The sequence below is a fragment of the Lemur catta genome, chromosome X (assembly GCF_020740605.2).
Source record: "Lemur catta isolate mLemCat1 chromosome X, mLemCat1.pri, whole genome shotgun sequence".
Lineage (NCBI taxonomy): Eukaryota > Metazoa > Chordata > Mammalia > Primates > Lemuridae > Lemur > Lemur catta.
The window spans coordinates 32,040,662-32,063,487 of record NC_059155.1 but is presented as its reverse complement, the minus strand read 5'-3'; the positions used below and the strand labels follow the sequence as shown (position 1 = coordinate 32,063,487).

The 22,826-nt window shown below is 41.1% G+C and overlaps 1 protein-coding gene across 2 annotated transcripts in view; it reads left to right on the top strand.

Moving 5' to 3' along the window:
• The first annotated feature begins 2,526 nt into the window (after window positions 1-2,526).
• FRMD7 (FERM domain containing 7) overlaps window positions 2,527-22,826 on the top strand; it is a 45,980-nt gene continuing 25,680 nt past the window's right edge. For both annotated transcript variants that reach the window (XM_045538592.1, XM_045538591.1), the window contains exon 1: window positions 2,527-2,777. In XM_045538592.1, the coding sequence (XP_045394548.1) occupies window positions 2,721-2,777 (57 nt within the window). In that variant the 5' untranslated portion in view covers window positions 2,527-2,720. The remainder of the gene's footprint in view (window positions 2,778-22,826) is intronic.

Here is a 22,826-nt window from a genome sequence, read left to right as displayed (position 1 = left end):
TCTTTGAAGGCCCTATCTCCAAATAAAGTCACATTCTAAGGTACTGAGTGTTACATATCAATTTTGAATGATGATGACTGCGTGGGAGTTTATTGTACTATACTCTGCTTTTGTGTATATATAAAAATGTGTATTAACAGTAAAATTTCAGAAGAGAAGGACATAAAAGTAGACCTGAACAAATTGAAATGCATAGCATGTCCCATGAATAGGACTCACCAGCATAAAGATATTAATTATCTCTAAGCAAATTTATAATTTTAACATATCTTAATAAATATGCCAACATTCGTTTCCTGGAACTGAATATGCATATATAGAAAAATAGTTAGAAAAGAATAGTCAGGAAAATTCTGTAAAAAAAAAGGGGCAATGGTGTGGTGAACAGCCTTACTAGATATTAAAACATACTCTAGAGCCTCAAAAATTAAAACAGTATGATATTTGTGCTTGAATGAAAGCAAATAAAACCTCAAAATGGACTCAAGTGCATGTGGCAGTTTAATGTATGATAAAGTTTCTGAAATGAATGGAGGTAGAAATGAACTTTCTAATCAATGATATTGGGACAACTGGGAAGCCATTTGGAAAAAAAATGAAATTGGATCCATACCTTACACCATACATCATGATAAAATCCAAATAGATCAAAGATAAAATAAAAACCATGAAAGTACTGAAAATAAAACCATGAAAGTACTAAAAGCCTTGAAGTGAAGGCTTTCCTAACTATTACTCAAAATCCAGAGGACATTTAAAAAAACTTTACCACACAAAAAATGAAAAACTCATGGCAAACACTCATAGACACACACACACACACCCCTCATAAGCTAAGTCAAAAGACAAAGGACAAATGGGGGAAGTGTTTGTAACTCATATCACAGACAAGGGATTAATTTCCCTAATTTGTAAAGAGTTCCTAGAAATAAATGAGAAAGACAATAAACCAATATTTTAAAAGGAGGACATAGAAGTACATGAAGAGACCATCCACAAAAAAGGAAGAAAGAAAGAAAGAAGAAAGAAAGAAAGAAAGAAAGAAAGAAAGAAAGAAAGAAAGAAAGAAAGAAAGAAAGGAAAAAGAAAGAAAGAAATCCACATTGCCCTTAAACATACGAAAGGATTTTCAGCTTTTCTTAATATAAAAACCTTAAAATTTAAAACTACACTAAGATTATTTTTTCTCACCTATTAGTTTGGCAAAAACCCCAAAGTTTGATACCACACTCCATTGTTGAGCATGTGTAGAAAACAGGCGCTCTCATACATTGCCAGGGGAACTGCAAATTGATTCGACCTTTGTATTAATCTGGTAGGGCTGCCACAACAAAGTATCACAGACTGGGTGGCGTAAACAAGAGAAAGCTATTTTCTCACAATTATGGATGCTAGAACTCTGATCAAGGTGTTGGCAGAACTGGTTTCTTCTGAGGCCTCTCTCCATAGCTTGTAGATAGATGGCTGTCTTCTCCCCATGTCTTCACATGGTCTTCCCTCTGTGTCAGTGTCTCCTCTTCTTATAAGGACACCGTTCAGATTGGATTAGGATTCACCCTGATGACTCATTTCAATTTATTTATCTCTTTAGAGACCCCATTTCCAAATACAGTCCCATTCTGAGTTACTGGGGTTACTTCAATGTATGAATTTTAAGGGACAAAATTTAACCCATAACAGCACTTATGGAAGGAAATCTAGAAATAGCTGTGAAGATCACCAATTCATTGTCCTTGACCAGAAACTCCACTTCTGGAAATCTATCCTACAGATATGCCTCCACACTTATGAAATGACATATGCATGAGGATATTCATTTCAGCCTCGTTGAGGCTGAAATATTAATTTCAGACTGAGTGAACTATGGATCATCTACACAGTGTAAAATTATGCAGCTGTGAAAAGAAATGGGGGAAGCTCTCCATGCACAGCTAAAGGGAGATTTCCATGATATGTGAAGAAAAGTAAGGCAGAAAAGAGTGTAACAACATGTTACCTACACAGAATAAACACATTCGTATTTGCATGTGTAGTATTTATGGAAGGAAACACTGAAGGTTAAAGAACTACAACAAAACACTAATAAAATTGGTTACTGATAGGACCGTAATGGGGATAAAGGAGGGGATAAAGGATAGAGAGGACATAAGTGGAAATGAAGCTTTCCATATGTTCCTTTTTGTAGTTTTCATTACTAAATCATGTAAATTCAAAATAATTAAAATGGTATATATATATACAGCTTCCTAACCCAGCCATGAAATTTCTAGTACAATATGATACTGACTCTGATCTTTTTACTTTTGAGAATGGCTATTCTCAGTTTATCGAAGCTTTATCTAGGGTTTTCAAATTGTGCCCTTGTGAAATAAAACCCTCAGGGATTGCAAATGCTGTCTTTCCTTTATATATTTCTTTGCAGGAAGGCACTGAGTTTAAGTGAGCTAGAGAATGTCCAGTTGGATTTGATGTTAACCAAATAGGGAGATTGCCCAGATGCTATTGATCTCCAGCACTCGACAACACAAACGCCCTTGGGTGTGCATCACTTCAAGCAAACGGAAGTGTGCTCCGCTGGGAGTAGGGATGCCTGGCTGGGGGGTGGGGGGACCTGAGTGCACTACATCCAGCTGGGAGTGAAATTCCTGTGGAAAGCCCCCTTCCTGTCGCTGCACCCACAGCACTCTGAGCCTGCTTGCAGCCCAACGGCCTCGCTGAGAATGCTACATTTAAAAGTGCAGTTTTTGGATGATTCTCAGAAGACTTTTGTGGTTGATGTAAGTGGAAATCACATTGCTATTATTCCTTTATTATTCATTCAATAATGGTCATTTGGGGACAGCCCATTAGCTGGCGATGTTATGCTTTCTTTAGGACCGAATGAAGGAGGACTGTGGTTTTTAGCTTTGGAAAAGAGATCGGTATTTGATATCATAATGTAGCTCACGTTTTCCCAATAACCTTTCTTCTAGAACAGGTTCTCTTTTCTCAAAGGACAACAAAAGCAAATTTTAAAGATATGCTAACTATTTGTAACAGGGCAAAGCAGCAATAACTTCGTTCTCCTACCCAAGAAGGTATTATTGTTCATTGAAATTATTTGACTCTGAGTTTCACCCCATGAGTATTTGTGGGAAGAAAATTGTGGTTCTGAGGGGAAGGAGAGAGAGAAATCTACCCGCCTTTTCTGAAGAAAACCTATGGGTTATGGGGGATAGAATTGTGCAGTTGTAACGAGAACTTCAGGAAGTAATGACAAGTATAAGAGAGAAAAATAGGATAAGAGACTATTTAGTTTGATTTAGTACTTATAGTTCAGGGTTCTTAATATAATTCCTAGCTACAAGATGATTGCATACAATTATGCCTCATCTCTTCAAGAAAGAACAAATGGATTAAGCACATCATTTGGTGCTCATGTTCCGGCATCTTAAGATATGTACATTTTGATGTCAGGATTTATGTATGAGCATTTTGAAATGTTCTATGTTTTTATTGGAACCAAAAATGCTATTTGCTCTGATATTTACATTAGCTACTAACAAGAAACAAATAGTTCATTTTCTCCGAAATTCAAACAAACTGTTGGTTGTTTTCTTTTATAAATAAACTGACAACTACTGTAGCTCAGCCGTAATGTTGAGTGTGTGGGTAGCCCATTTTTCCAATGAGTATTTCGTTTTTATTTGAATCATGTGCTTTGGGGGTGATGACTTCATGGCTTCGGCTGCTGTTTTGCTGTCTCTTCCTTTCAGTTTTATGTGCAAAAGGCATTTCTAGGTCCACAGACCTGAATGATTTGTTTTTGTAGCAAATAGCTTCCATTAGAGGTATGAGGCATTTCCTATTCTTTCTTGGAATTATATTTAAGGGGTGGAAAATGGCTTTTGAGTAGTTTATCCATTTGCAGGCTGGTTGTGTATGCTCACAGTGCTGCAGTACCTGAATTAGTGAGCTCGGTATTCAAAAGACACTGCTTTAGGCTAAGATTTTAATAGATATTTCAAGCATCTCAAAGAGAAATCTTTGACAAAAAGTGACAGAAGAGTTTTCTGAATGTGCATTCTAATCCAGACCCAATTAAATGGGGTGTGGGAAGCACAGTCCCATGGCTTCACAAAATTCACCTTCTGAAGAGCCGATTCCAGCAACTTGAAGCCAGCATGATTTGGCTTCAAGTCAGATTGTATCTTTCCAGCTGCAACACATTGTGTTCCTTGGAAAGATAATGGGAGAGATTTAATATCCAGCAATTCGGGTGTCAAAACATCTGTTCCCTTTTGCTCTGTGGAAGGCTGCTCTGTAAGTAGCAATCGTGGTGTTACCCAGAGTGGCAATAGCACTGGCTGCAGTACCATGAGCACCTTTGTCCTGAGGGGACCTAAGCTTAAGTTAGTATGCAGTCATCCAACAGTATCTTCTCTTCTTAACAATACTAGACTGATGATGATGATGATAGCAGTAGTAGTGAGCCACTGGTGGATAGCACTTTAAAATTTACAAAGCAATTTTACAGCCATTAACTCAATTGATCCTCCATCCCACCCTATGAGTGAAGGCAGAGAAAAGCTCTTTGCCCATTTTTCAAATTAAGAGATGGGAGCTCAGGGAGCTAAAGTGACTTGTGCAGGATCACACAGCATATAAATACAAAGCTGGGACTTCTAATCTGGAACTCTCTGCACACCTCCATGTACAATTGTAATCAGAACACTCACCTGTCAGCAGCCTTCTAGTCCTGAAATACTGCTCATGCATATTACTTATTTTCTGTTACCCTCAAGGACATAGAATTTGGCATACAGTGAGTTTTTGATGACTATTGTGAACCAGTTAGTAGACCCTTCTTTCCTTACCCACGGATGAGGAGCTATACGAGAAAGTGGTCCCTATGGGTCAGGGAGACCACAGCATGAATCTTTTCATCGATTCAACCATTTGAAAAGCAACCTAAAGAATGCCTTCTTTTATTAGTACTAATCTCCTAAACAAGATGGAGAAAAGCTTGGAACCATAATGAAGAGAACCCATTAGTAGCTGAGGAAAGCCACATGGAGGGGCTTTTGATACCACATGTAACTGAAATCTCAAGAGGCATGGATCATCCCCAGAGCAAATTATCCTTCAAGAAAAAAATTCAAGAAAATAATGGGTTGCATGAGGGGAAAGAGTGGACTCTTGGGCACTGGTGTTGATTTTACAGAAAGTACAATGGTAGAAATATAAAAAGGACACATGTTCAGATGGAATAATGTCTCTCAGGGAAGGCTAATTGACATCCAGAACCCTCACTCCACCGCCAATAGCATTGTCTTGGAGAATTTGCCAGCATCCAAGATGTGTCTCAGGTCTACGGATTCAGAAGCCTGATTTGTTAGCACCCCACAAGAATCAAAGTCAGAGACTGACATTTAAAATAAAAATGCCAGTGTCACAGTTTACAGTGGGATTGGGGACATGAAGTCCTCCCATCAGTTATATAGGATGCCAAATTATGTCAGAAAAGTAAGATCTGGAGAAATTAGATATATGATTCTAATATTTGATGGCTTGATAATGCATCCGTCTCCACATGGGCCCTGTCATTGAGACATTTTAGTCACTCATTTATTAATTTAGTCATTTAGTTAACAAATGATTATTGAGGACCTAATATGTTCTAGGACCTGTTCTGGGAAAAGTAGACTCTACTATATTGGTATGTAAAGTTCTTGAGCAAGGGCACACTCTGGCCTGGGCAGTGCTGGCTGGGCACTACCAACTTTGGCCTCAGTGCTTCATTTAATCTCTCATTGCATGATTGATGAACCCCCTTTGTGATTGTTCTCCTTTGTTTTTAACTTGTTAATACCTTAAGTTAGATTACTGGAAAGAGTGGCTGGCCCCAGAGAAATCCTTTTTTTACGAGGTTTCTTTGCATATGTGCACGCTGTGGCACTGTGCGTTGACTTTATAGATGAATTCTCTGAAAATATTAGTCAATCTTTTCCTTAATGAATTTCCAAGAATGGTTAGGGATGCAGTATAGGTATGGAACTTCAGAATTGCTAGAATGTGCCTACTAAAGTATAATCCAATGAAGAAAATGAATTTAGTGAAAATCTTATGTTACTTTTCAAGTCTCCATCTATATTTCATAAAACTGATCATTGTCAAATATCAACATCATCCTTAGTGCTGCTCTTATCATGGACAGCATATCTTTAGACCATGGGTGGGGAACATGTGGCCTTAAGGATCTTTTGTAGTTTGGTCAGTAGTGAAATACATAACCTCTCCCCTCACTTCACAAGGCAAAGTTCTTCCAACCCCAATGAGATGGAATTGCTCTGGTGTAATAGAATGTACCTAGATTTGGGGCTACAAAAGCTGCACCACTTTAGCTGTGTAATCTTGGGCCAGTCACCTACCCCCTTAGCTCCTTGAGTTATTGTAAGCAGTAATATAAATGAAATAGTGTATATTTCGAGTCTGATAAACTAGCATAAATTTGACTCTGCCGCTGACAAGCTGTGGGGCCTTGGGCATGTCACTTAGCCTATCTGAGCCTTAGTTCTGTCAACTCTAAAAACCTAGACTTGAGGTGTCAGGAAAAACTTCCAAAACAATACACCATTGCCAAGTAGGAGTTAAGAAGATGAAGAGTGGGAGCTAGGGTGTGGGGAGAAGTATGGTAATCAAAAAGGAAAGAGTGTGGGAGTAAGGAAGAACTTCCCCTTTTCCCCCGAAAGTTTGCTGAAAGATCAACTCAAAGTTAAGGCAAATTAGTAAGAGGAAGAAGTTTATTTACCATGTACACGAGGAGAATCACAGACTGATTACCCAATATCCCAATGGGATCCAGATATTTTATGCTCTCCTTTTAGAGGGGAGGGGAGATTAGGAATATAGGTAATTCTGTTTAAGGGCAATAAATGGTTGCTAGGGAGGACGAATGGATGGGGAAACAGATTGACTTGTAAATGAGTCTCTTTGCAAATTAAATTAACCTGAGAGACAGGTATTATATTTAAAATGATTTGGACCAGGTCTGGTTGCATTCTTGATTTTCTTTCCTGAAATATAATGAGATAACAGGGAAGGAAAGGGAAGTCAATTGTTCTTTTGATGAATCCGTCTGGTTATGCAGATAGAGGGAAAGCCCATTCCAAGGGCCTGCTAATCTCTAAGGGCCTTTAATTCACAGTATTCTTTTTTTTTTTTTTTTTTTTTTTTGAGACAGAGTCTTGCTCTGTTGCCCGGGCTAGAGTGCTGTGGCGTCAGCCTAGCTCACAGCAACCTCAAACTCCTGGGCTTAAGCGATCCTACTGCCTCAGCCTCCCGAGTAGCTGGGACTACAGGCATGCGCCACCATGGGCTAATTTTTCTATATATATATATTTTAGCTGTCCATATAATTTCTTTCTATTTTTAGTAGAGATGGGGTCTCGCTCTTGCTCAGGCTGGTCTCGAACTCCTGACTTCAAGCAATCCTCCTGCCTCGGCCTCCCAGAGTGCTAGGATTATAGGCGTGAGCCACCACGCCTGGCCCAAAGTATTCTTTATACCAAGAATTCACATTTTGGGGCAAAATTTCCTGAGTTCCTTCAAGAGCGAAGGCTGATGTGTAAAAGGGAACATAGTCCTTTCACAGAACAAAATGAAGGTCAAACTGAGTGAAGACTGGCATGTTGAAAGGAAGATGGGGAGTGGCTGGAAAGCAAGGCTGAAGAAGTGGGTGGGCAGCTAGATCATTTAGGCAACGTATTCTATATATGAAGAAATGTGCTCTTAATCCTGAAGTGGGGGAGAACCAATAAAGGGTTTAAACCCTAAAAATAGGGACATTAGTATCTGACTATTATTCGTTAATTAATGCATTCAGCCAATATTTAATGAAATATGGCTCTAAGTGCTGGACATCCCAGATAGAATCTGGATAATAGCATCAAGTTTAATAGATCCAATTTCAGATGGTCAAACTATGCCCTAACACATGTACCCAAACATCAGTATTGCAGCCTAATGGAAGTTTGAACTTAGTCAATGGTGAAGACAGGAAGGATGGACAAAAGAAATGCTAATGAGGTAGAATTTCTAGAACCATTTGATGCCACCCTTTTGGATATGGGAGATGAATGAGGTGGAGTTTAAGTGACCTTCAAGTTTCTGGCTTAGGTGACTGGTGGGATGGTGGCCTCATTCACGAAGATAGAGGACAGCATAGGAGGGGCAAGTGGAGGGGGAACAATAAGCAGTTTTGTTTCAGATTTATAGATGGGATTACGGAAAGAGAAACGCAACTGGAGTTGGGCAGACCTGAATTCTAGTCCCAACTCCAACAGTTTTAAGGTGTGGGACATTATGTGGGTCACTTCACCTCTCTGAGCCTGTTCCCTTATCACTAAAATGGGGATAATTATAGCACCTACCCCATGAGGTCATTGTGAAGATAAATGGAATAGCAAAAATAAGGTTCCTGACACAAAGTAGGTACTTGAAGTTTGTTAATTCCCCTCTCCCTTGCTTGCAGACCTCTTAATTTTTATACTTTGCAAAGAAACATTGAACAGTCCTTCACCTTCAATTTGGAGTTTCTTTTGATAGTGCTTGATTTTGCAACCCACCTCTGGGCAATAGAGCTATGCTCCCCTAGGTCAGCACTTCCTCTGGGGCTTCTGGGGTTAATTTATCCTGCCTTTCTGCATGGTTTGGCCTCTGCTTATTCAGCAGCCCCAAGGGATTTGCTCTTCCCCTTGGAGTCATTAATCCTGGAAGGGTCCATAAGAACTGTCTAGAGTTACCTAAAATAATATAGGGCTTCCTTTAAGGAAGCAGATGGAAATAGCCAAATCCTTTGCATTTGACTACATTCTAAATTACTCCATGGTCACTATTCATAGTAATGCTGACACAGTTTACAATAATGATAACGATTTACTGAACAGTGATCATAAGTAGTATTTATCTACACATTATGTTCTAAATGTATTTTGCATGCACTATCTTACACAGTTCTCACACAATTCAAATAAGTGAGTATCACTATCTGGGGTAGTTACATAACCTCTCTGTGCCTCAGGTTTTCTCATCTATAAAATGGGGGTAAATTTAGTACCTGCTCCATAGGCTTATTACAAAGGTTAAATGAATTAATATATGTTAAAGACTTAGAATAGTGCCAGTAAGTGCTATTTAAGTGTTTGCTACACTGATGCCTAATGGAATTGGCTCCAATTATAGATGGTGAACACATACCCTGATACTTATTGTTAGGGTGGAAACTCACTAGGTGCTCGTGACACAGGGGAGAAAGATTTCTCACACGGTGATTAGGATATACAGGAGTAAAAGTTTATTTTCGAGAGAGAGAGGCCACAGCACTGAAGAAATGGTAAAGGGTAGCGTCGGGCAGCTGAGGAAAGTTGCTCGGAGTTTTAAAGGGTTAAAATGGCTTTTTTTTCCCCTCTGCTTCAGCAGACTGATAACAGAAGCAGCAGCAAAGCAGTCACAGGTGCTCTTTATTTTTATCTTTGTGAGGCTGCCTTTGTCTGAGTCCTTGGAATCTGGTGATGGTGAGAACTGAAGTGGGGCGATCACATCCCTACTGTCCACCTAGGGCTCTTCAAGGCTGAGAAAGAACTCTTAGAGATAACAAGTCAGGCCACAGGTGTTTTAATTAAAACAAAACTAAGGGGGTAGTTGTGTTGTGAGTTTTCTTCAAAGGGGAAATTATGTGCTGTGAGTTTATTGCTCTCACTTTTCTGTTTGATAGTTTATCTTCCTCTGTTAGATATGGTGTTAATAACACCATTCATTTATGTCCAACCAGCAATATTCCAAGCTGATGAGGCCTGAAATATTATGTTTATCTCTATTTTACAGGCATGTAAGCTGAGGCACAGAAAGGTTGACTTTTCCAAGATCATATTGCTATTTAAGTTAGTGAGTGAGCTGAGATTCAAGCCCTAGTCTGTCTAGCTTCAAAATCCTGTCTGGTCATTGGTTAGATGGTAGGCTTCTGACTCAAGTATGATTGCTGTATATGCAGTGAAGCTTCCTGCTTTTCCAGGACTTCATGAGGTATCCTCTAGTCCCAAGAAGGCTGCCCCACATGAGATACTCGATTGATGTTTGTTGATAGACTGACCAACAGACTGACCAGATCGGCTCTCCACCACTTTGTCCCTGTACAAAGAATGCCAAGTGAATAAGCTTCTATATCCGATCAGAAAAGTCATCCTGGAATCCTAACATCCCAGCCTAGCCAATGTTGGCTTTCTCTTTGCCAGGGATTTATTTGTCATTGCAGGGGGGCTGTGCTGCCCGGTGAATGCCTTTGTTTAAACTGAGTTACCTCTGTCACTCATATTCTAAGGTTTGTTGATTTGGAAAATACATCCAACTGAAAAAGAAAGAAAGTGTTTGTGCTTTGTTTGGCCCCAGGCCAAGCTGAGTAGTCGGCCAAGTATGCTTTGGGTGCCACCTGCCCCACCCCTGTGGGGGCCCCACATCTTCTGCTGTCACCTGAATGTCAGGCTGCTATCCTGCTCAAGCTCAGAAGAGAAGACGGGCCTCCAGCCTTCCCACTCCCACCCCTGCCTGGCTTCTTCTCTTCCCATCCCCACAGCTGAAAGGAGGAGGGAGCCCGAATGCAAGAGAACGTTTGAGGCACTGGGGGGAGGGGGTTGGGGAGCTGGCTTTGGAGCTAGGTGGGTGGTGGTTGGGTGTTTGTTCAAGTCTGCACTCGTGGGAATCTCTGTGAAAAGTTGCAGTTAGTTGGGGCCTTGCCACCCCTTCACCTTTCATCACAGTGCAGGGCCCGCCTGCTGCCCGGTGCTGGCAGGACTAGCTGAGCTCCTGGCCCTGCAGCCAGAGCTCTTCACAGAACTTCCCACTGAGTGAGAGTCAATAAAAGGCAAGATTCCTCTGAATTCTGTAGGAGTTTCTGTCTGTCTTTTAAATTGCCGGTTACTCTGGATTTGCATCATTGTTTGACCTGTCACAATCACAAATGTATTACACTAATAAACGCTTAGCCTTAACTTGTGCTTTAAGACAATGAAGTTGTCAATTTCAATTCCGAGCATGAGAAATTCTTCAAACTGAGTTGAGTCCAAAGTCTCGGGGTCAAAAGGGTATGGCCTGAGGAGTAAGATCACCTGGGAGGTGGCTGGACCGGCCCAGCCATTTCCTAAAAGGACCCGGAGCCTGCCAGCCCAGCAGCAGAGAGCCGCACTAGCTTCTGTGATACTAGGTGCCACTAAGCGGCTTTGTGCCAAACTGTCAGAACTGGAAAAACATTCCGTGAGATCAGTTCTGCTGCTGAGAGATCCACCCTTGACTGTTCATTTGCACCCCAGGAGGTAGTGCCAAGTTGGCCAATGAGGTGCTAGGGCAAGGCACCACTGGGAAGATCTGCGGAAGGCTGCAAACCTCAGGAAGAATGGAAGGTGACAGGCGCTCAGAGAAGCAATTCTCTGGAGGCTGTGGAACTGTCTGATGTATAGCTTGTCTGATTCTAAACACAGCTGCTGTGCAAAAGCTACAATTATTACCCCCACAGAATCTAATTCCATCCCCCCTTTTCTCTATTCTCTCTCTTCCTCTCTACCCACTTCCTCCTTCTCTTCTGGGTCCAAGGTGTGGGGCCAGAAAGGGGAGGTCTGTCTGGGTGAGCTGACCCCAGGCCCTGGAAGCACTTAGACACGGCGCCTCACCACTAATCACTGGGCTTAGCTGTCTTAAACAAGAGGTCCTTTGTCCTCTGAGATTCCTTCTAAGATGACAAAATTACCTTTCGAGAGACTTAAACAAAGACAAAAGTTCTCCAGAACTTCACACTCGAACATTTTAAGAGATTGCAAGAGATATGTCACAAAGTTATTGTCAATTGCCTTTAATGCTATGAGATACCATTTCCTGACCTAACTATGTGCCAGGAATTGCCACTTACATTATTCTATACAATCGTTAGTTAATAAATTTGCAAAATAGGTATGATTATGTTCCTTCATTCCTTCATCACTCATTTAATAAGCCCTCATGAGCCCTCACTGCTTCCAAGCACTACATTGACTCTTGGGGATGCCGAGAATAAATAAGAAATAGGGCCGGGGGTGGTGGCTCACGCCTGTAATCCTAGCACTCTGGGAGGCCGAGGCGGGAGGATCGCTTGAGGTCAGGAGTTCAAGACCAGCCTGAGCAAGAGTGAGACCCCGTCTCTACTAAAAGTAGAAAGAAATGATATGGACAGCTAAAAAATATATATATAGAAAAACTAGCTGGGCATGGTGGTGCATGCCTGTAGTCCCAGCTACTCGGGAGGCTCAGGCAGGAGGATTGTTTGAGCCCAGGAGTTTGAGGTTGCTGTGAGCTAGGCTGACGCCACGGCACTCACTCTAGCCCGGGCAACAGAGTGAGACTCTGTCTCAAAAAAAAAGAAATAGTACTCGACCTCAAAGAGCTCATAGGTTAGAGGAAGAACCAGAAATGTAAACAGGTACAAACATCACAGTGTGATATATATGTAAAATATACATTTTAAACTTTTTTATTTTACTTATTTATTTTTTTTAGAGACAGAGTCTCTCTCTGTTGCCTGGGCTAGAGTGCCGTGGCGTCAGCGTAGCTCACAGCAACCTCAAACTCCTGGGCTCAAGCGATCTTTCTGCCTCAGCCTCCTAAGTAGCTGGGACTACAAGTGTGTGCCACCATGCCCGGCTAATTTATTTTTTATTTTTTTGTAGAGACAGGATTTTGCTCTGTTGCCCAGGCTGGTCTTGAACTCCTGGCCTCAAGCATTCCTTCTGCCTCAGACTCCCAAAGTGCTGGGATACAAATGACAGCGCTAAGGATAGTTTTTTTTCTGGCACAACAGAAGAGGGGCACCCAATCCAGATTGAAGTGTGTGTGTGGAGGAGATGGCCAGGCAGGGTTTTCTGAGGGAGGTGACATCTAACCTGAGCTATAAATGGCCAGTAGTAATTATTTAGGTATGTTTTGGGGCATTGGGAGCTGTGGGGGAACAGGGTTGGCCTGCTGAGTGGCTGAACTTGATTGAATCTTAATATTGAGGGCAGGCAGTGCTGAGGGAGTGGTGAGAGACTGAGAGCTGAGACAGGAGAGACAAGCAGGAGCCAAAGTCATAAAAGGGATTTCTCATATGAAGAAATGAAGTTTCTGCAAGGTTAAACATGAGCTCAAGGTCATACGACTGCAAGTAAGTACTTGAGTCAGGAATGAAAAGTAGATGTGTTGACTCCAGAGCCCCAACTCTCTCCCCTACAGCCTGCTGCCTCCAGAATTCTGATAGCCAGTTTGGGTTCATGTAATCCTTTCACTGCCTTACCAAGCAAGGGCAATCACTGTCATGAATCCTTCCCACAATTTGTATTCATATTGCAGTATTTAATTAAAAATGTACACAAAAAATTAATTAGACATTTTAGTATTTAATTGCAAGTCTAAAGCAAAAATAAGACAAATAACCAACAATGTACCCTAAATAAGCTGGGTAAATTCAATTTCTGGCAAAATGTATCCTAAGGAAATGTATTCATAACACACAAATGTTAAGGTTGTATATAAAGAAGTATGTACATTTATCATGCACCTTAGTGCTATTTGCAATAGCTAAAAGGAGAAAACAGCTGACACATCCAAAAAGGTGGCTTCTTATATGTAACAGTAACTAATGATGATATTCATGACATAACACTAAGTTTTTTAAAAAGTTGGTTATCCAAGAGTATTATTCTATCACATGCATTGAGAATCACCTGGGAAGTTTTACTCTATGATTCTTAGATTGGCTGTCTTTTGACAGGTGGCACTTTATTTCTTCTTGCTTTTCTGTTTCTTTATTCCCCTGAGTTTTAAATGAGCATATATTGCTTTTTGAATAAGGCCTAAAAAACAATAAAAGAAATTTCATTTTAGAACACAGTGTGTGAGGCAAGGCATATGTTATTTAGCTTGATTTAGCCATTCCACAATCTATATATATTTCCAAACAAAATGTTGGATATGATAAATATACACAATTTTATTTGTCGGTTAAAATAATAAAGAAAACTAAATAAAAACAATGTCTGTATAAGGTCCATTTCCTGCATAAGTAAGCAAAATACAGAGTTCCTCTCATAATGTCAGGGCCAGACTTTCCAAGCTGTTCACTGCCACACTATGTTATATACGGAAGTCTGAGGCACCTGACCCAAAATATCAAACCCATTGTCCACCAACCCATAATTACCACTCAATTCTTTTCCAACCTAAATAGTAATGATAATAGCTAACATATATCAAGGGAATATTTATTATGTGCCAGGCACTTGTCTAAGTATTTTACATATATTAGCTCATTGAAATTCTCCATGAAATAGGTGCTATCAATACTCCCATTTGACAGATGAGCAAACTGGAAAGAGAGGTGAAATAACTTGTCTAAAGTCACACAGCAGTAAGTGGTAGAAACAGGATTTGAACGGGGCAATCTGGGTTAAGAGCCCATGTACTTGAGCAGTTCATCCACATTTTAAGGTTTGTCCTTCAAGAGCCACCAGGGTACCATGGAGTTATCTTGGCATCTCACAGCCTACACAGCTCTTGTGTGTGTTGGGAGTGGTGGTGTAGAAAACATGGTCTGCAGTTGCCGGGAAAACTGACTTGGGCAAAGCAGGAACTTCAAGAGCTCCTAGGGAGTTCTCATGGGACAGATGGACAATGGAAACAGTTCAGAGAAATGGACAAGGTAAGAAAGACATGTGGCATCTGAGAAATATATGAGACCAAAAGGAAAGGTCGTTCTTTGAAGCTTAACGGGTGGGGTTATGAGTCCAGCATCAGTGAGTTCTGTTAATTTTGTGAAGGCAAGGAATCTCTGTTGAATAGTTAGTGCTTAACCTGAAACATACTAGATGCTCAAAAAATATCTGTTGAATCAACGAAAGAATGAATTCTGTTCTTGCTCTCAGCTGCCAGGCAACTAATCCCTGCTCCAGTGAGTTAGCTGATAAAACATTCTAGGAAGTGAAGTCTTGAGTCAGGAGGGATGTGGCACAAACATTTCATGTATTGCAGTAACAATTTTTCCCCGACCAGCCCTACATGCATATAAAACTGTGTGATCAAATAAGCCCTCACTGACTGTTTGAAATGGGGTCGCCAGAAATGCCCTACCTCAGCCTCCCTCACGGTACAACAAAGGAGAGATCATCTCTACTAATAATCTACAAAGGCTCCTCAAGTCTCTCTGTGGAAGCCACTGTGAAACATGTTTGTTCGTTTCTGCATTTGAAGGAATGTAGATTGGAGCCTCTTAAGTCAGGAAAGGCAAATGTCAAATTCAACATTCAGAAGAGAGGAATATCTTTGGTTTTGATTTATAAATAGCAATGAGTCAGCTTAACCAGATCCTTCTGCACAAATAATTCCACCTAAGCAATTAAAGGAGAAAGGTATTGAAAAAGCTTGCATTGGGAGTTTGCAACTAATTTTAAGACACAAAGATTAGTATCTCTTGGGACCCAGTTTCCCACTAAAGATTGCAAATAAATTACAAATCGTACCGCTACCTCCTTCTCAGTTTCCCTCCCCACAATTCTACAGTTTTCAAGTTAAACCATGCTTTCTCTTTCTTTCTTGTACATTAGAATTTTAGATGTGTAGTAGTTAAAAGAAATACACGAATTAAAAATGTTCTGGGCTTGGCTGTGCCTATACCTGGGTACAATTAGAGAGTTCCAGATGACTGTTTTTAAGTTATGTTGCACACTCTAAAAATAGAGCTGCCATATTGAAATAGCCTTGAGGAGGAGGGATGGCAGAGGTCCCCAAATCTGGGGCCAGCCCTGGACTAAGACAGAGAAGAATCTGTAACCGCTAGGCTTTGGGTCATAGAGTCCAGGTCACTCAAAGGCTCAAATATATGAGTTAGCACTCAGGACTTGGATGACTACGTGCCTGTGTAGGCTAAAAGGAAAGGGACAGAAAGCTGCAAGTAGGCCCAGGAGTTCAGTTATACTGCTGAGCTGGGGGTTCAGCAAATCTTTGTGAATCACCTACTGTGTGCATACGTGGCAATCAGTCAAGAGGAGAGCAGACTAAAGTGGAGTGTAACCAGCTGCCACTGTGAGTCCAAGTCATTACTAAGCAGCAGGAACCCCAGTGAAGAGACTAGGTGAACAAGGGTTAGAACTCAGGCAGATGTCTGTGTAGGGACAGAGGAGTGAAATAACAGGTCTTAAGTGACTGCTGCAAGAATGGAGCTTGGCAAGAGGCCAAGTCGACTGTGAGGCAGGGGCCCCTTAAAGCTTTCTGCTCCAGGGCAGAACTGGTCCCTTAGTGTAGTCCACAGGTATTGACAAACAAGCACACCTGGCTAACATGCGGGTATTGAAAGGGTGGAGAATGAGACAACTCGTGACAGGGAGATTAGCTTGAGTGATAGCTCACATGACCTCTCATTTTGCTAATCAGCTAGAAGCCCTTACAGGTTGTTTTTTTTTTAATTGAAATTTTCACATCCAGCTTCAATAAACAATAGAACCTAAGTTCATTATAAATACATTAGAAAATTCTAGTAAGCAAAACGAAGAAAATAACATTCAAGTAGAATCTCATCACCCAGATTTTAACCTTTTGGTGTATATTTTATACGTTGAAATACTACTTTCTCATGGATCCCTAAGCTGCAAACGTGCCTCCCCATTCCACTTAGTTTGGAACAGTTTCCCGAATATATTCAGAAAGATTTTATGTTCCATCAACACAGATTCTCCACGGTAGCCCTAAGACTCTGGGTTTCGTGCCCTCTTATTAAGTAGATGTTTTAAAGGGCATTATTCCTTAATGACTTCTTTATAGGGTTTCTGTGAAATTCACAACCTGTCAGAACAGCATGGCTTCCGACCTGTCCATGGCCCTGCTGAGCAACATAGCACTCTTTCTAAATGGAGTAAAGCTGATGTTAGGAAAGAAGACACAGGAATCGGGTACAAGTGAGGAACGAAAGGCAAAAGGAGAAAAAGAGACATTAAAGTAATAATAAGCAGAAGGACAGGAAAGTGAGTCAACAATACAATCCAAATGTGAGAAGAGATCAGAAAGTCAGGTAAAAACAGTGACGATGAAAGGAACGAGTGAATCACAAGAACACGTTTTAGCTGTTTAGCTCTTTCTTAGCCTTCATACACCTAGATATTAGATTTCTCTTTACATTTAAGGACAGCCTGGTATAATAAAATGAGCCCATTATTGGAGGCCAGAAGACCTGGGTTCCTTTCCCAGGTCTGCTATTAACCTGGTGAAAGACCCTAGGCAAGACTCTTACCTGCTCTGGATCTGAATCTCCCCACTTGTAAAATGAGGGGCTTGGAGTACATGATATCAATGATCCCTGTTGTGTCCTAACTGTCTCATATATTGCTAGATATATACAGAATCAATTTCTAGTTTAAAAGAGAACTCCATCTACCATTTAGAATCTGGTTGTGCATTGTGCATACCACGTAGATTTAGTGCTAAAGCATTACGTGGAAACAAACAATTATAATTGTTTTAATTACCCAGAGTAGCTAGCAATTTCTACAAGACTTGGGAGCACTGTCGTGAGAATGCTGTTATTACACTGTCACTTTTCAACAGTCTTTCCAATATAGGCATGATAATTTCAGTGTCCCAGGAGTGGGGGCAAGATTGCTGTTAGGATGAAAAGCTTGTAGGTTTTTTCTTTGCATTTTTTTTTCCTTAGCATGAAGGGTAACTCTGAGCAGTGAGTCTCTTAGAGTCCATCCAGCTACTCCAGCAAAGACTGTGAATCAGATGCAACCTGTCCAAGTCATTGCCAGGCCTGCATAAGGCCTCAGGTAATGACACATTATCATTCCCTTGTAGCTTTGGAAAGGTGTCTGCCAGAAAGTATCACCTATCAGGTACTGAACTAGCTATGTGATTCCAGAGTTCTCTTCCAAACTTGGTTTAGTCAGTGTCAATATGGCCGTGGGTATAGAGGGTGGTGGTCAGGCAGCTGCTCAGTTTGATTCTCCAGGACCCCCCAGGCCAGTCACGTGGGCCGGAAATCTTTCTGGGCAGTTAATCCTAAGCAACTTTAAGCCTTCCATCATTCACACATGCAACACTTTGAACTGCTTTATGTTTTTAGAAATAAAATTAAAACCAGTTGTAATTTGGTGTGAATTTCACATGTACACGAGCATCTGTAAGGGTTGTTCTCTCTGCTTGGCCCCACCAGGAAATCTTTAGTACCCAGTTAAACTGTGCTTCCCTCCAGGGTTTATTGCTGAGTCCTATGAGCTCTGGGGAAAGGGCCTCAGCTGACTTCCTACTTATTCTTTGTTCTTTGATGTGTCTAACTGCACCTTGCTCTCCACCAGATGCTAAAAAACTAGACTGCCTGCAGAGAGAGCTCCAGTTTAGAAGCAACTGCTGCTACCTGGCAATTAGCCTCTCACCACTCTTAGTAGTTCTCTTTTTACCAGGAGATCAACCCCCAGAAGGGTTATGAATTTCTTATACCCTGCCCTAAAGGAGGTCTCTTTCCCAGTTCCCTGGGTGGTTTACTGAGTGTAAACTTATTTTCAAAATTATATTCTTATTTCTTAGAAAACTGGTTGCATCCAACTATATTGGTAAATGTGTAAGATGCATGCCTTTTTCTTTCAGTGTCATAATATTTGCATTGTAATGAAAACTTAAACAGTCTCTGAAAAGGAGCCATTGCAGGGTTTAATCCCCAAGAAGTTCTGAGGTTCCTGGATGTAGCCTGTGGAAGATAGGAAAGGAGAAAGGCTTACTTTCAGAGGAGCCCGAGCTCTCCGTAAATAAGGAGCGTGCCTATCGATGTTTATAAACAGAGGGCTCGATTGAAGTGAAGAAGTATAGTTCAAGATGCAGAACAAGATCTCACTACATGACTGAATTTAAATGAGCATCGCTGAAAACATGCCTAAGGTGGAACTGCAGCAAATGTTACCAAAATGCAGAAATATCTCCAGACTTCCTATTCTACTTAACAAAAGTCTGATCCTCTCTTGAGTGCCCTACTTGGTTCTACTTTCCAAAACGTTATTTAGAGTTCAGGATTTGAAAAGTAAATGAGAGACGGAAATCAGCTAGAAGGAACTAGTTCACAGTGGTCCCCACAAGGATGCTGAGTGACAGTGTGCTTATACTACTGTGGATGGAACTGATTCTGGGCCAGTGCCAGAGTGGGGTGACTGGGGTAAATTGTAAAAGAGATAATACATGGTACACGAGGAAGCTCTGAGTTTCACCCTAAAAGATCAGGAAGAAAATGCCAGGTGGGCGACTTTAAAAGGAAATAATGAGCATATCAGAGGTGAGGTGTCAAAAGGATATTTTAGAACTTTATGCCAGCAGAGAGCTTTTGCTATAACAAGCTGTGATTTTTCTTTTCAGATCTGCACAAAAGGTAGGGAGTGTCAAAGGAGGGGCTCAAATATGTGCACACATCGATGTGGAATGTTCTGAGCATCGTCACTCTTACATAGGTCGGTGTGGAAAGAATTCAGCAACAAGGGGGCGGGTGGAGAGTAAGCAAGGCGAGCTGCTTGGGTAGCCCCTGGTTGTACATGTGGTCTGTGGGTCAACTGGTAAAGAAACAAATGTCAGCCATGAACAAAGTGGTGCATAAAGGTGAATAAAAGATTGCAAAATGTAACCAAAGCTCAGCCATGGTGCATGCAATTCCCTATTCTGGCAGGAGGCAAAAAGGGAGCAAGCCTCTAAGGCCTGCAAAGAGAAGACCAGGAATCTCCGGGTCTCTCCCTCTGTCTTACCTCCCCAAGTCCAATTGCACCTACTATGGAGACATGTCTCACATCCTACCTTTGCTATTTTCACTACCACTGCCTTAGTCCGGGCTCTCATCTTCTCTCCCATGAACTCCTACAGCAGCCCCTACTCAGCTGCCTGGTACCTCTGCCACCCATCCCTTCCAGCCTTGTGCCTCAAAGTATAATCCACAGTCCACAGTATCAGTATTATGGGGGAAGCTTGTTAGAAATGCAGATTATCAGGCCTTGCCCCACACCTATCGAATCTGGACCTGCATTTTGACAATCCCCAGGTGATTCATATGCACTTTACAGTTTGGGAAGTGGTGCCCTAACTAATTCCAGTCTGGTGTTTCTAAAACACAACTCTGACCACATCAATTCTCTGCTTAAAATCATTCAGCTCTTCCTACCCCCACCGTGCACCCTGCCTCCAGGCACATGGCTTCCCATGTCACAAGAAGCCCTCCTTGGTATGACTCCTGTCCACTTTTCTAGCCCCTGTATCTCACTCGATCCTTTAGCAACACCAAACTGCTTGCAGTTTCATTGTTCACACCAGGTTTTCTAATCTCTTCTGCCTCTGACATCCTTCTACATTACTTCTTTTCATCTGGCTAACCTCACCTCTTGCTTCATGCCTCAAATTAGGTGTCCACTCTCTTAGGAATCCCCTTACCCATCTTTTTGGGCTAGATGACCATCAGATGTGACCTCATATTGTCCGCTGCATACATACCTCCACAACGACACTTAGCCCAAACTACTGTGATTAACCATTGATGTGCCTGCCTTGTCAGCCAGCCTATGTGTTCCTTGGTGGCAATGCCTATGTCTGGTTCATCTCAGTTCATCTCATCCCTGGAGCCTAGGAAAGAACCAGGCAGAGAAGCAGGTGCTCCCAATAATGTGTGTTGAATTGAAGGGACGGTGGAAAGGGTCACAAAAGGGTAAAAGCATATACAGAAGGATAAAGGCAAGCACATCAAGATTAAGCCCAGAGTTTGGGCAGATGAAAATTACAAATAGGAAAACAAAAAGAGCTCAAAAAAGAGAAAAATGAATGGAGTGAAAAACATGCTAAAGGAGAGGTGATGGGCTGGCTTTTGAAGTATGTATTAAGAAGAAGTTTAAAACTGATGAAGCAGTTGTCTGTCCCTGTCTTTCTGTGTGACAGCTACGGCTGAGCCTTACCTATGAAAATGTGAAATCAGAGGGTTAAAATGATCAGAAGGTAATTCATTCACTTGCCACTGGATTAGAAGTCACTGGTTTCTGGGAGAGGAAACCAATAGTCGTGTGTGTGATCCTCAATATTGCAGGTCTTGAATATTCAAAGAAATACTGCCCTTGTCAAAACAGACGCCTTGGATGGTCCAAGTGCTAATAGCTAGGTGACCATACACCAGGATTTGTCCAAGACAGGCCTGCTTTATACCTGTTGTGACAATTAAATTATATCTAGTGCCCCCTATTACCCTCAAAAGTGTCCAGATTTGGTTGATAAATTATATGGTCACCCTACAAATAGTTAACACCTGTTGAGCTCTACTTAGGGGTCAGACACTGTGTAAAACACTTTACATGAATATTCTCATTTGATGCTCATGATGATCCTTTTTGAAATTGAGATACAATACACATACCAGCAAATTCATCCTTTTAAAGTGTACAATTCAGTGGTTTTCAGCATATTCATTATGTTATGCTACCATCACAACCATCCAATTCCAGAATATTTTCATCACCCCCCCCAAAGAAATCCTGTACTAATTAGCAGTCACTCCCCATTTCCCCCTCTTCACTCAGCCCCTGGCAACCACTGATTTGCTTTCTGCCTCTGTGAATTTGCCTATTCTGGATATTTCATATAAATGGAATCATATAATAAATATATGACCTTTTGTGTCTGGCTTCTGACAATCCTATTTTGCAATTGAGGAAACTGAGGCTCAGAGAGGTTAAGTAGCCTGCTCACAATCACCCCTTTAGTGGGTAGGGGAGTCAGGACTAGACCCAGGTGTGTCTGGCTCCAGAGCCCACATTCTTAGCCCTCATGATGTGCTGCCTCCTCATGTTTATTACAGGTGCTCAGCACATTCTTGGAACTTCTCTCTGGCCTTCTGTAACTGGCAGCATTCTTTCCAAAATGCCTCACAAATCTTCATTATTTAACAGTGGATTTAGTGTTTGAGAAGAGCCAAAAGTCATAATGAGCAAATATCGCAACTAAAGAGGACCATCAAGCTGGGTCATTGCTATGTACGCACTTGTGTCCTCCCAAAATTCGTATGTTGAAGCTCTAACCTCCAATGCAACTGTATTTGGAGATAGAACTTTTCGTATATGATTAAGGTAAAATGAGGTCATAAGGGTGGGGTCCTTATCCAATAGCATTGGTGGCCTCACAAGAAGAGGAAGAGAGATCTCTCTCTTCCTCTCTGTTTCTACACCAAGTAAAAACATAGTGAGAAAGTGGCCATCTACAAGCCAGAAAGAGAGCCCTGGTAAGAACCCAATCATGCTGGCGCCCTCATCTCAGATTCCTAGCCTGATAACTGTGAGAAAGTTCATTTCTATTGTTTGAGCCACTCAGTCTATGGTATTTTGTTATGGAATTTTGAGCTTCAGATAGTTATCTTTTGGGATAAAAAAAATGAGGCATAACCATAAATTCAGGAGAGTGAGTGATTATCATCTGTGACTTTGAGAACAATTTTCTGAAGGGAACATAAGAAATATTTTGAATGCCAGAATAAGCACTGGAAATGGGAGAAGCATCTATGATACACTTTGTATGACATTATGCTTTTCACTTTTATAATATTTATTGCATATACCTGGAAAATGTAACAAGTATAAGGAAAAAGTAAGAATAACCTATTATGCTATTATTAATGACATGCTATATTTCATTCCAATGTATCCTTTTTTGAAACCTTAATTATATATTATGTAGGGGTTTTTTTGCAGGTTTTTAAAAGTCAATACACAGAAACATTACAATGTCTTTTTTCTAATGTTGTC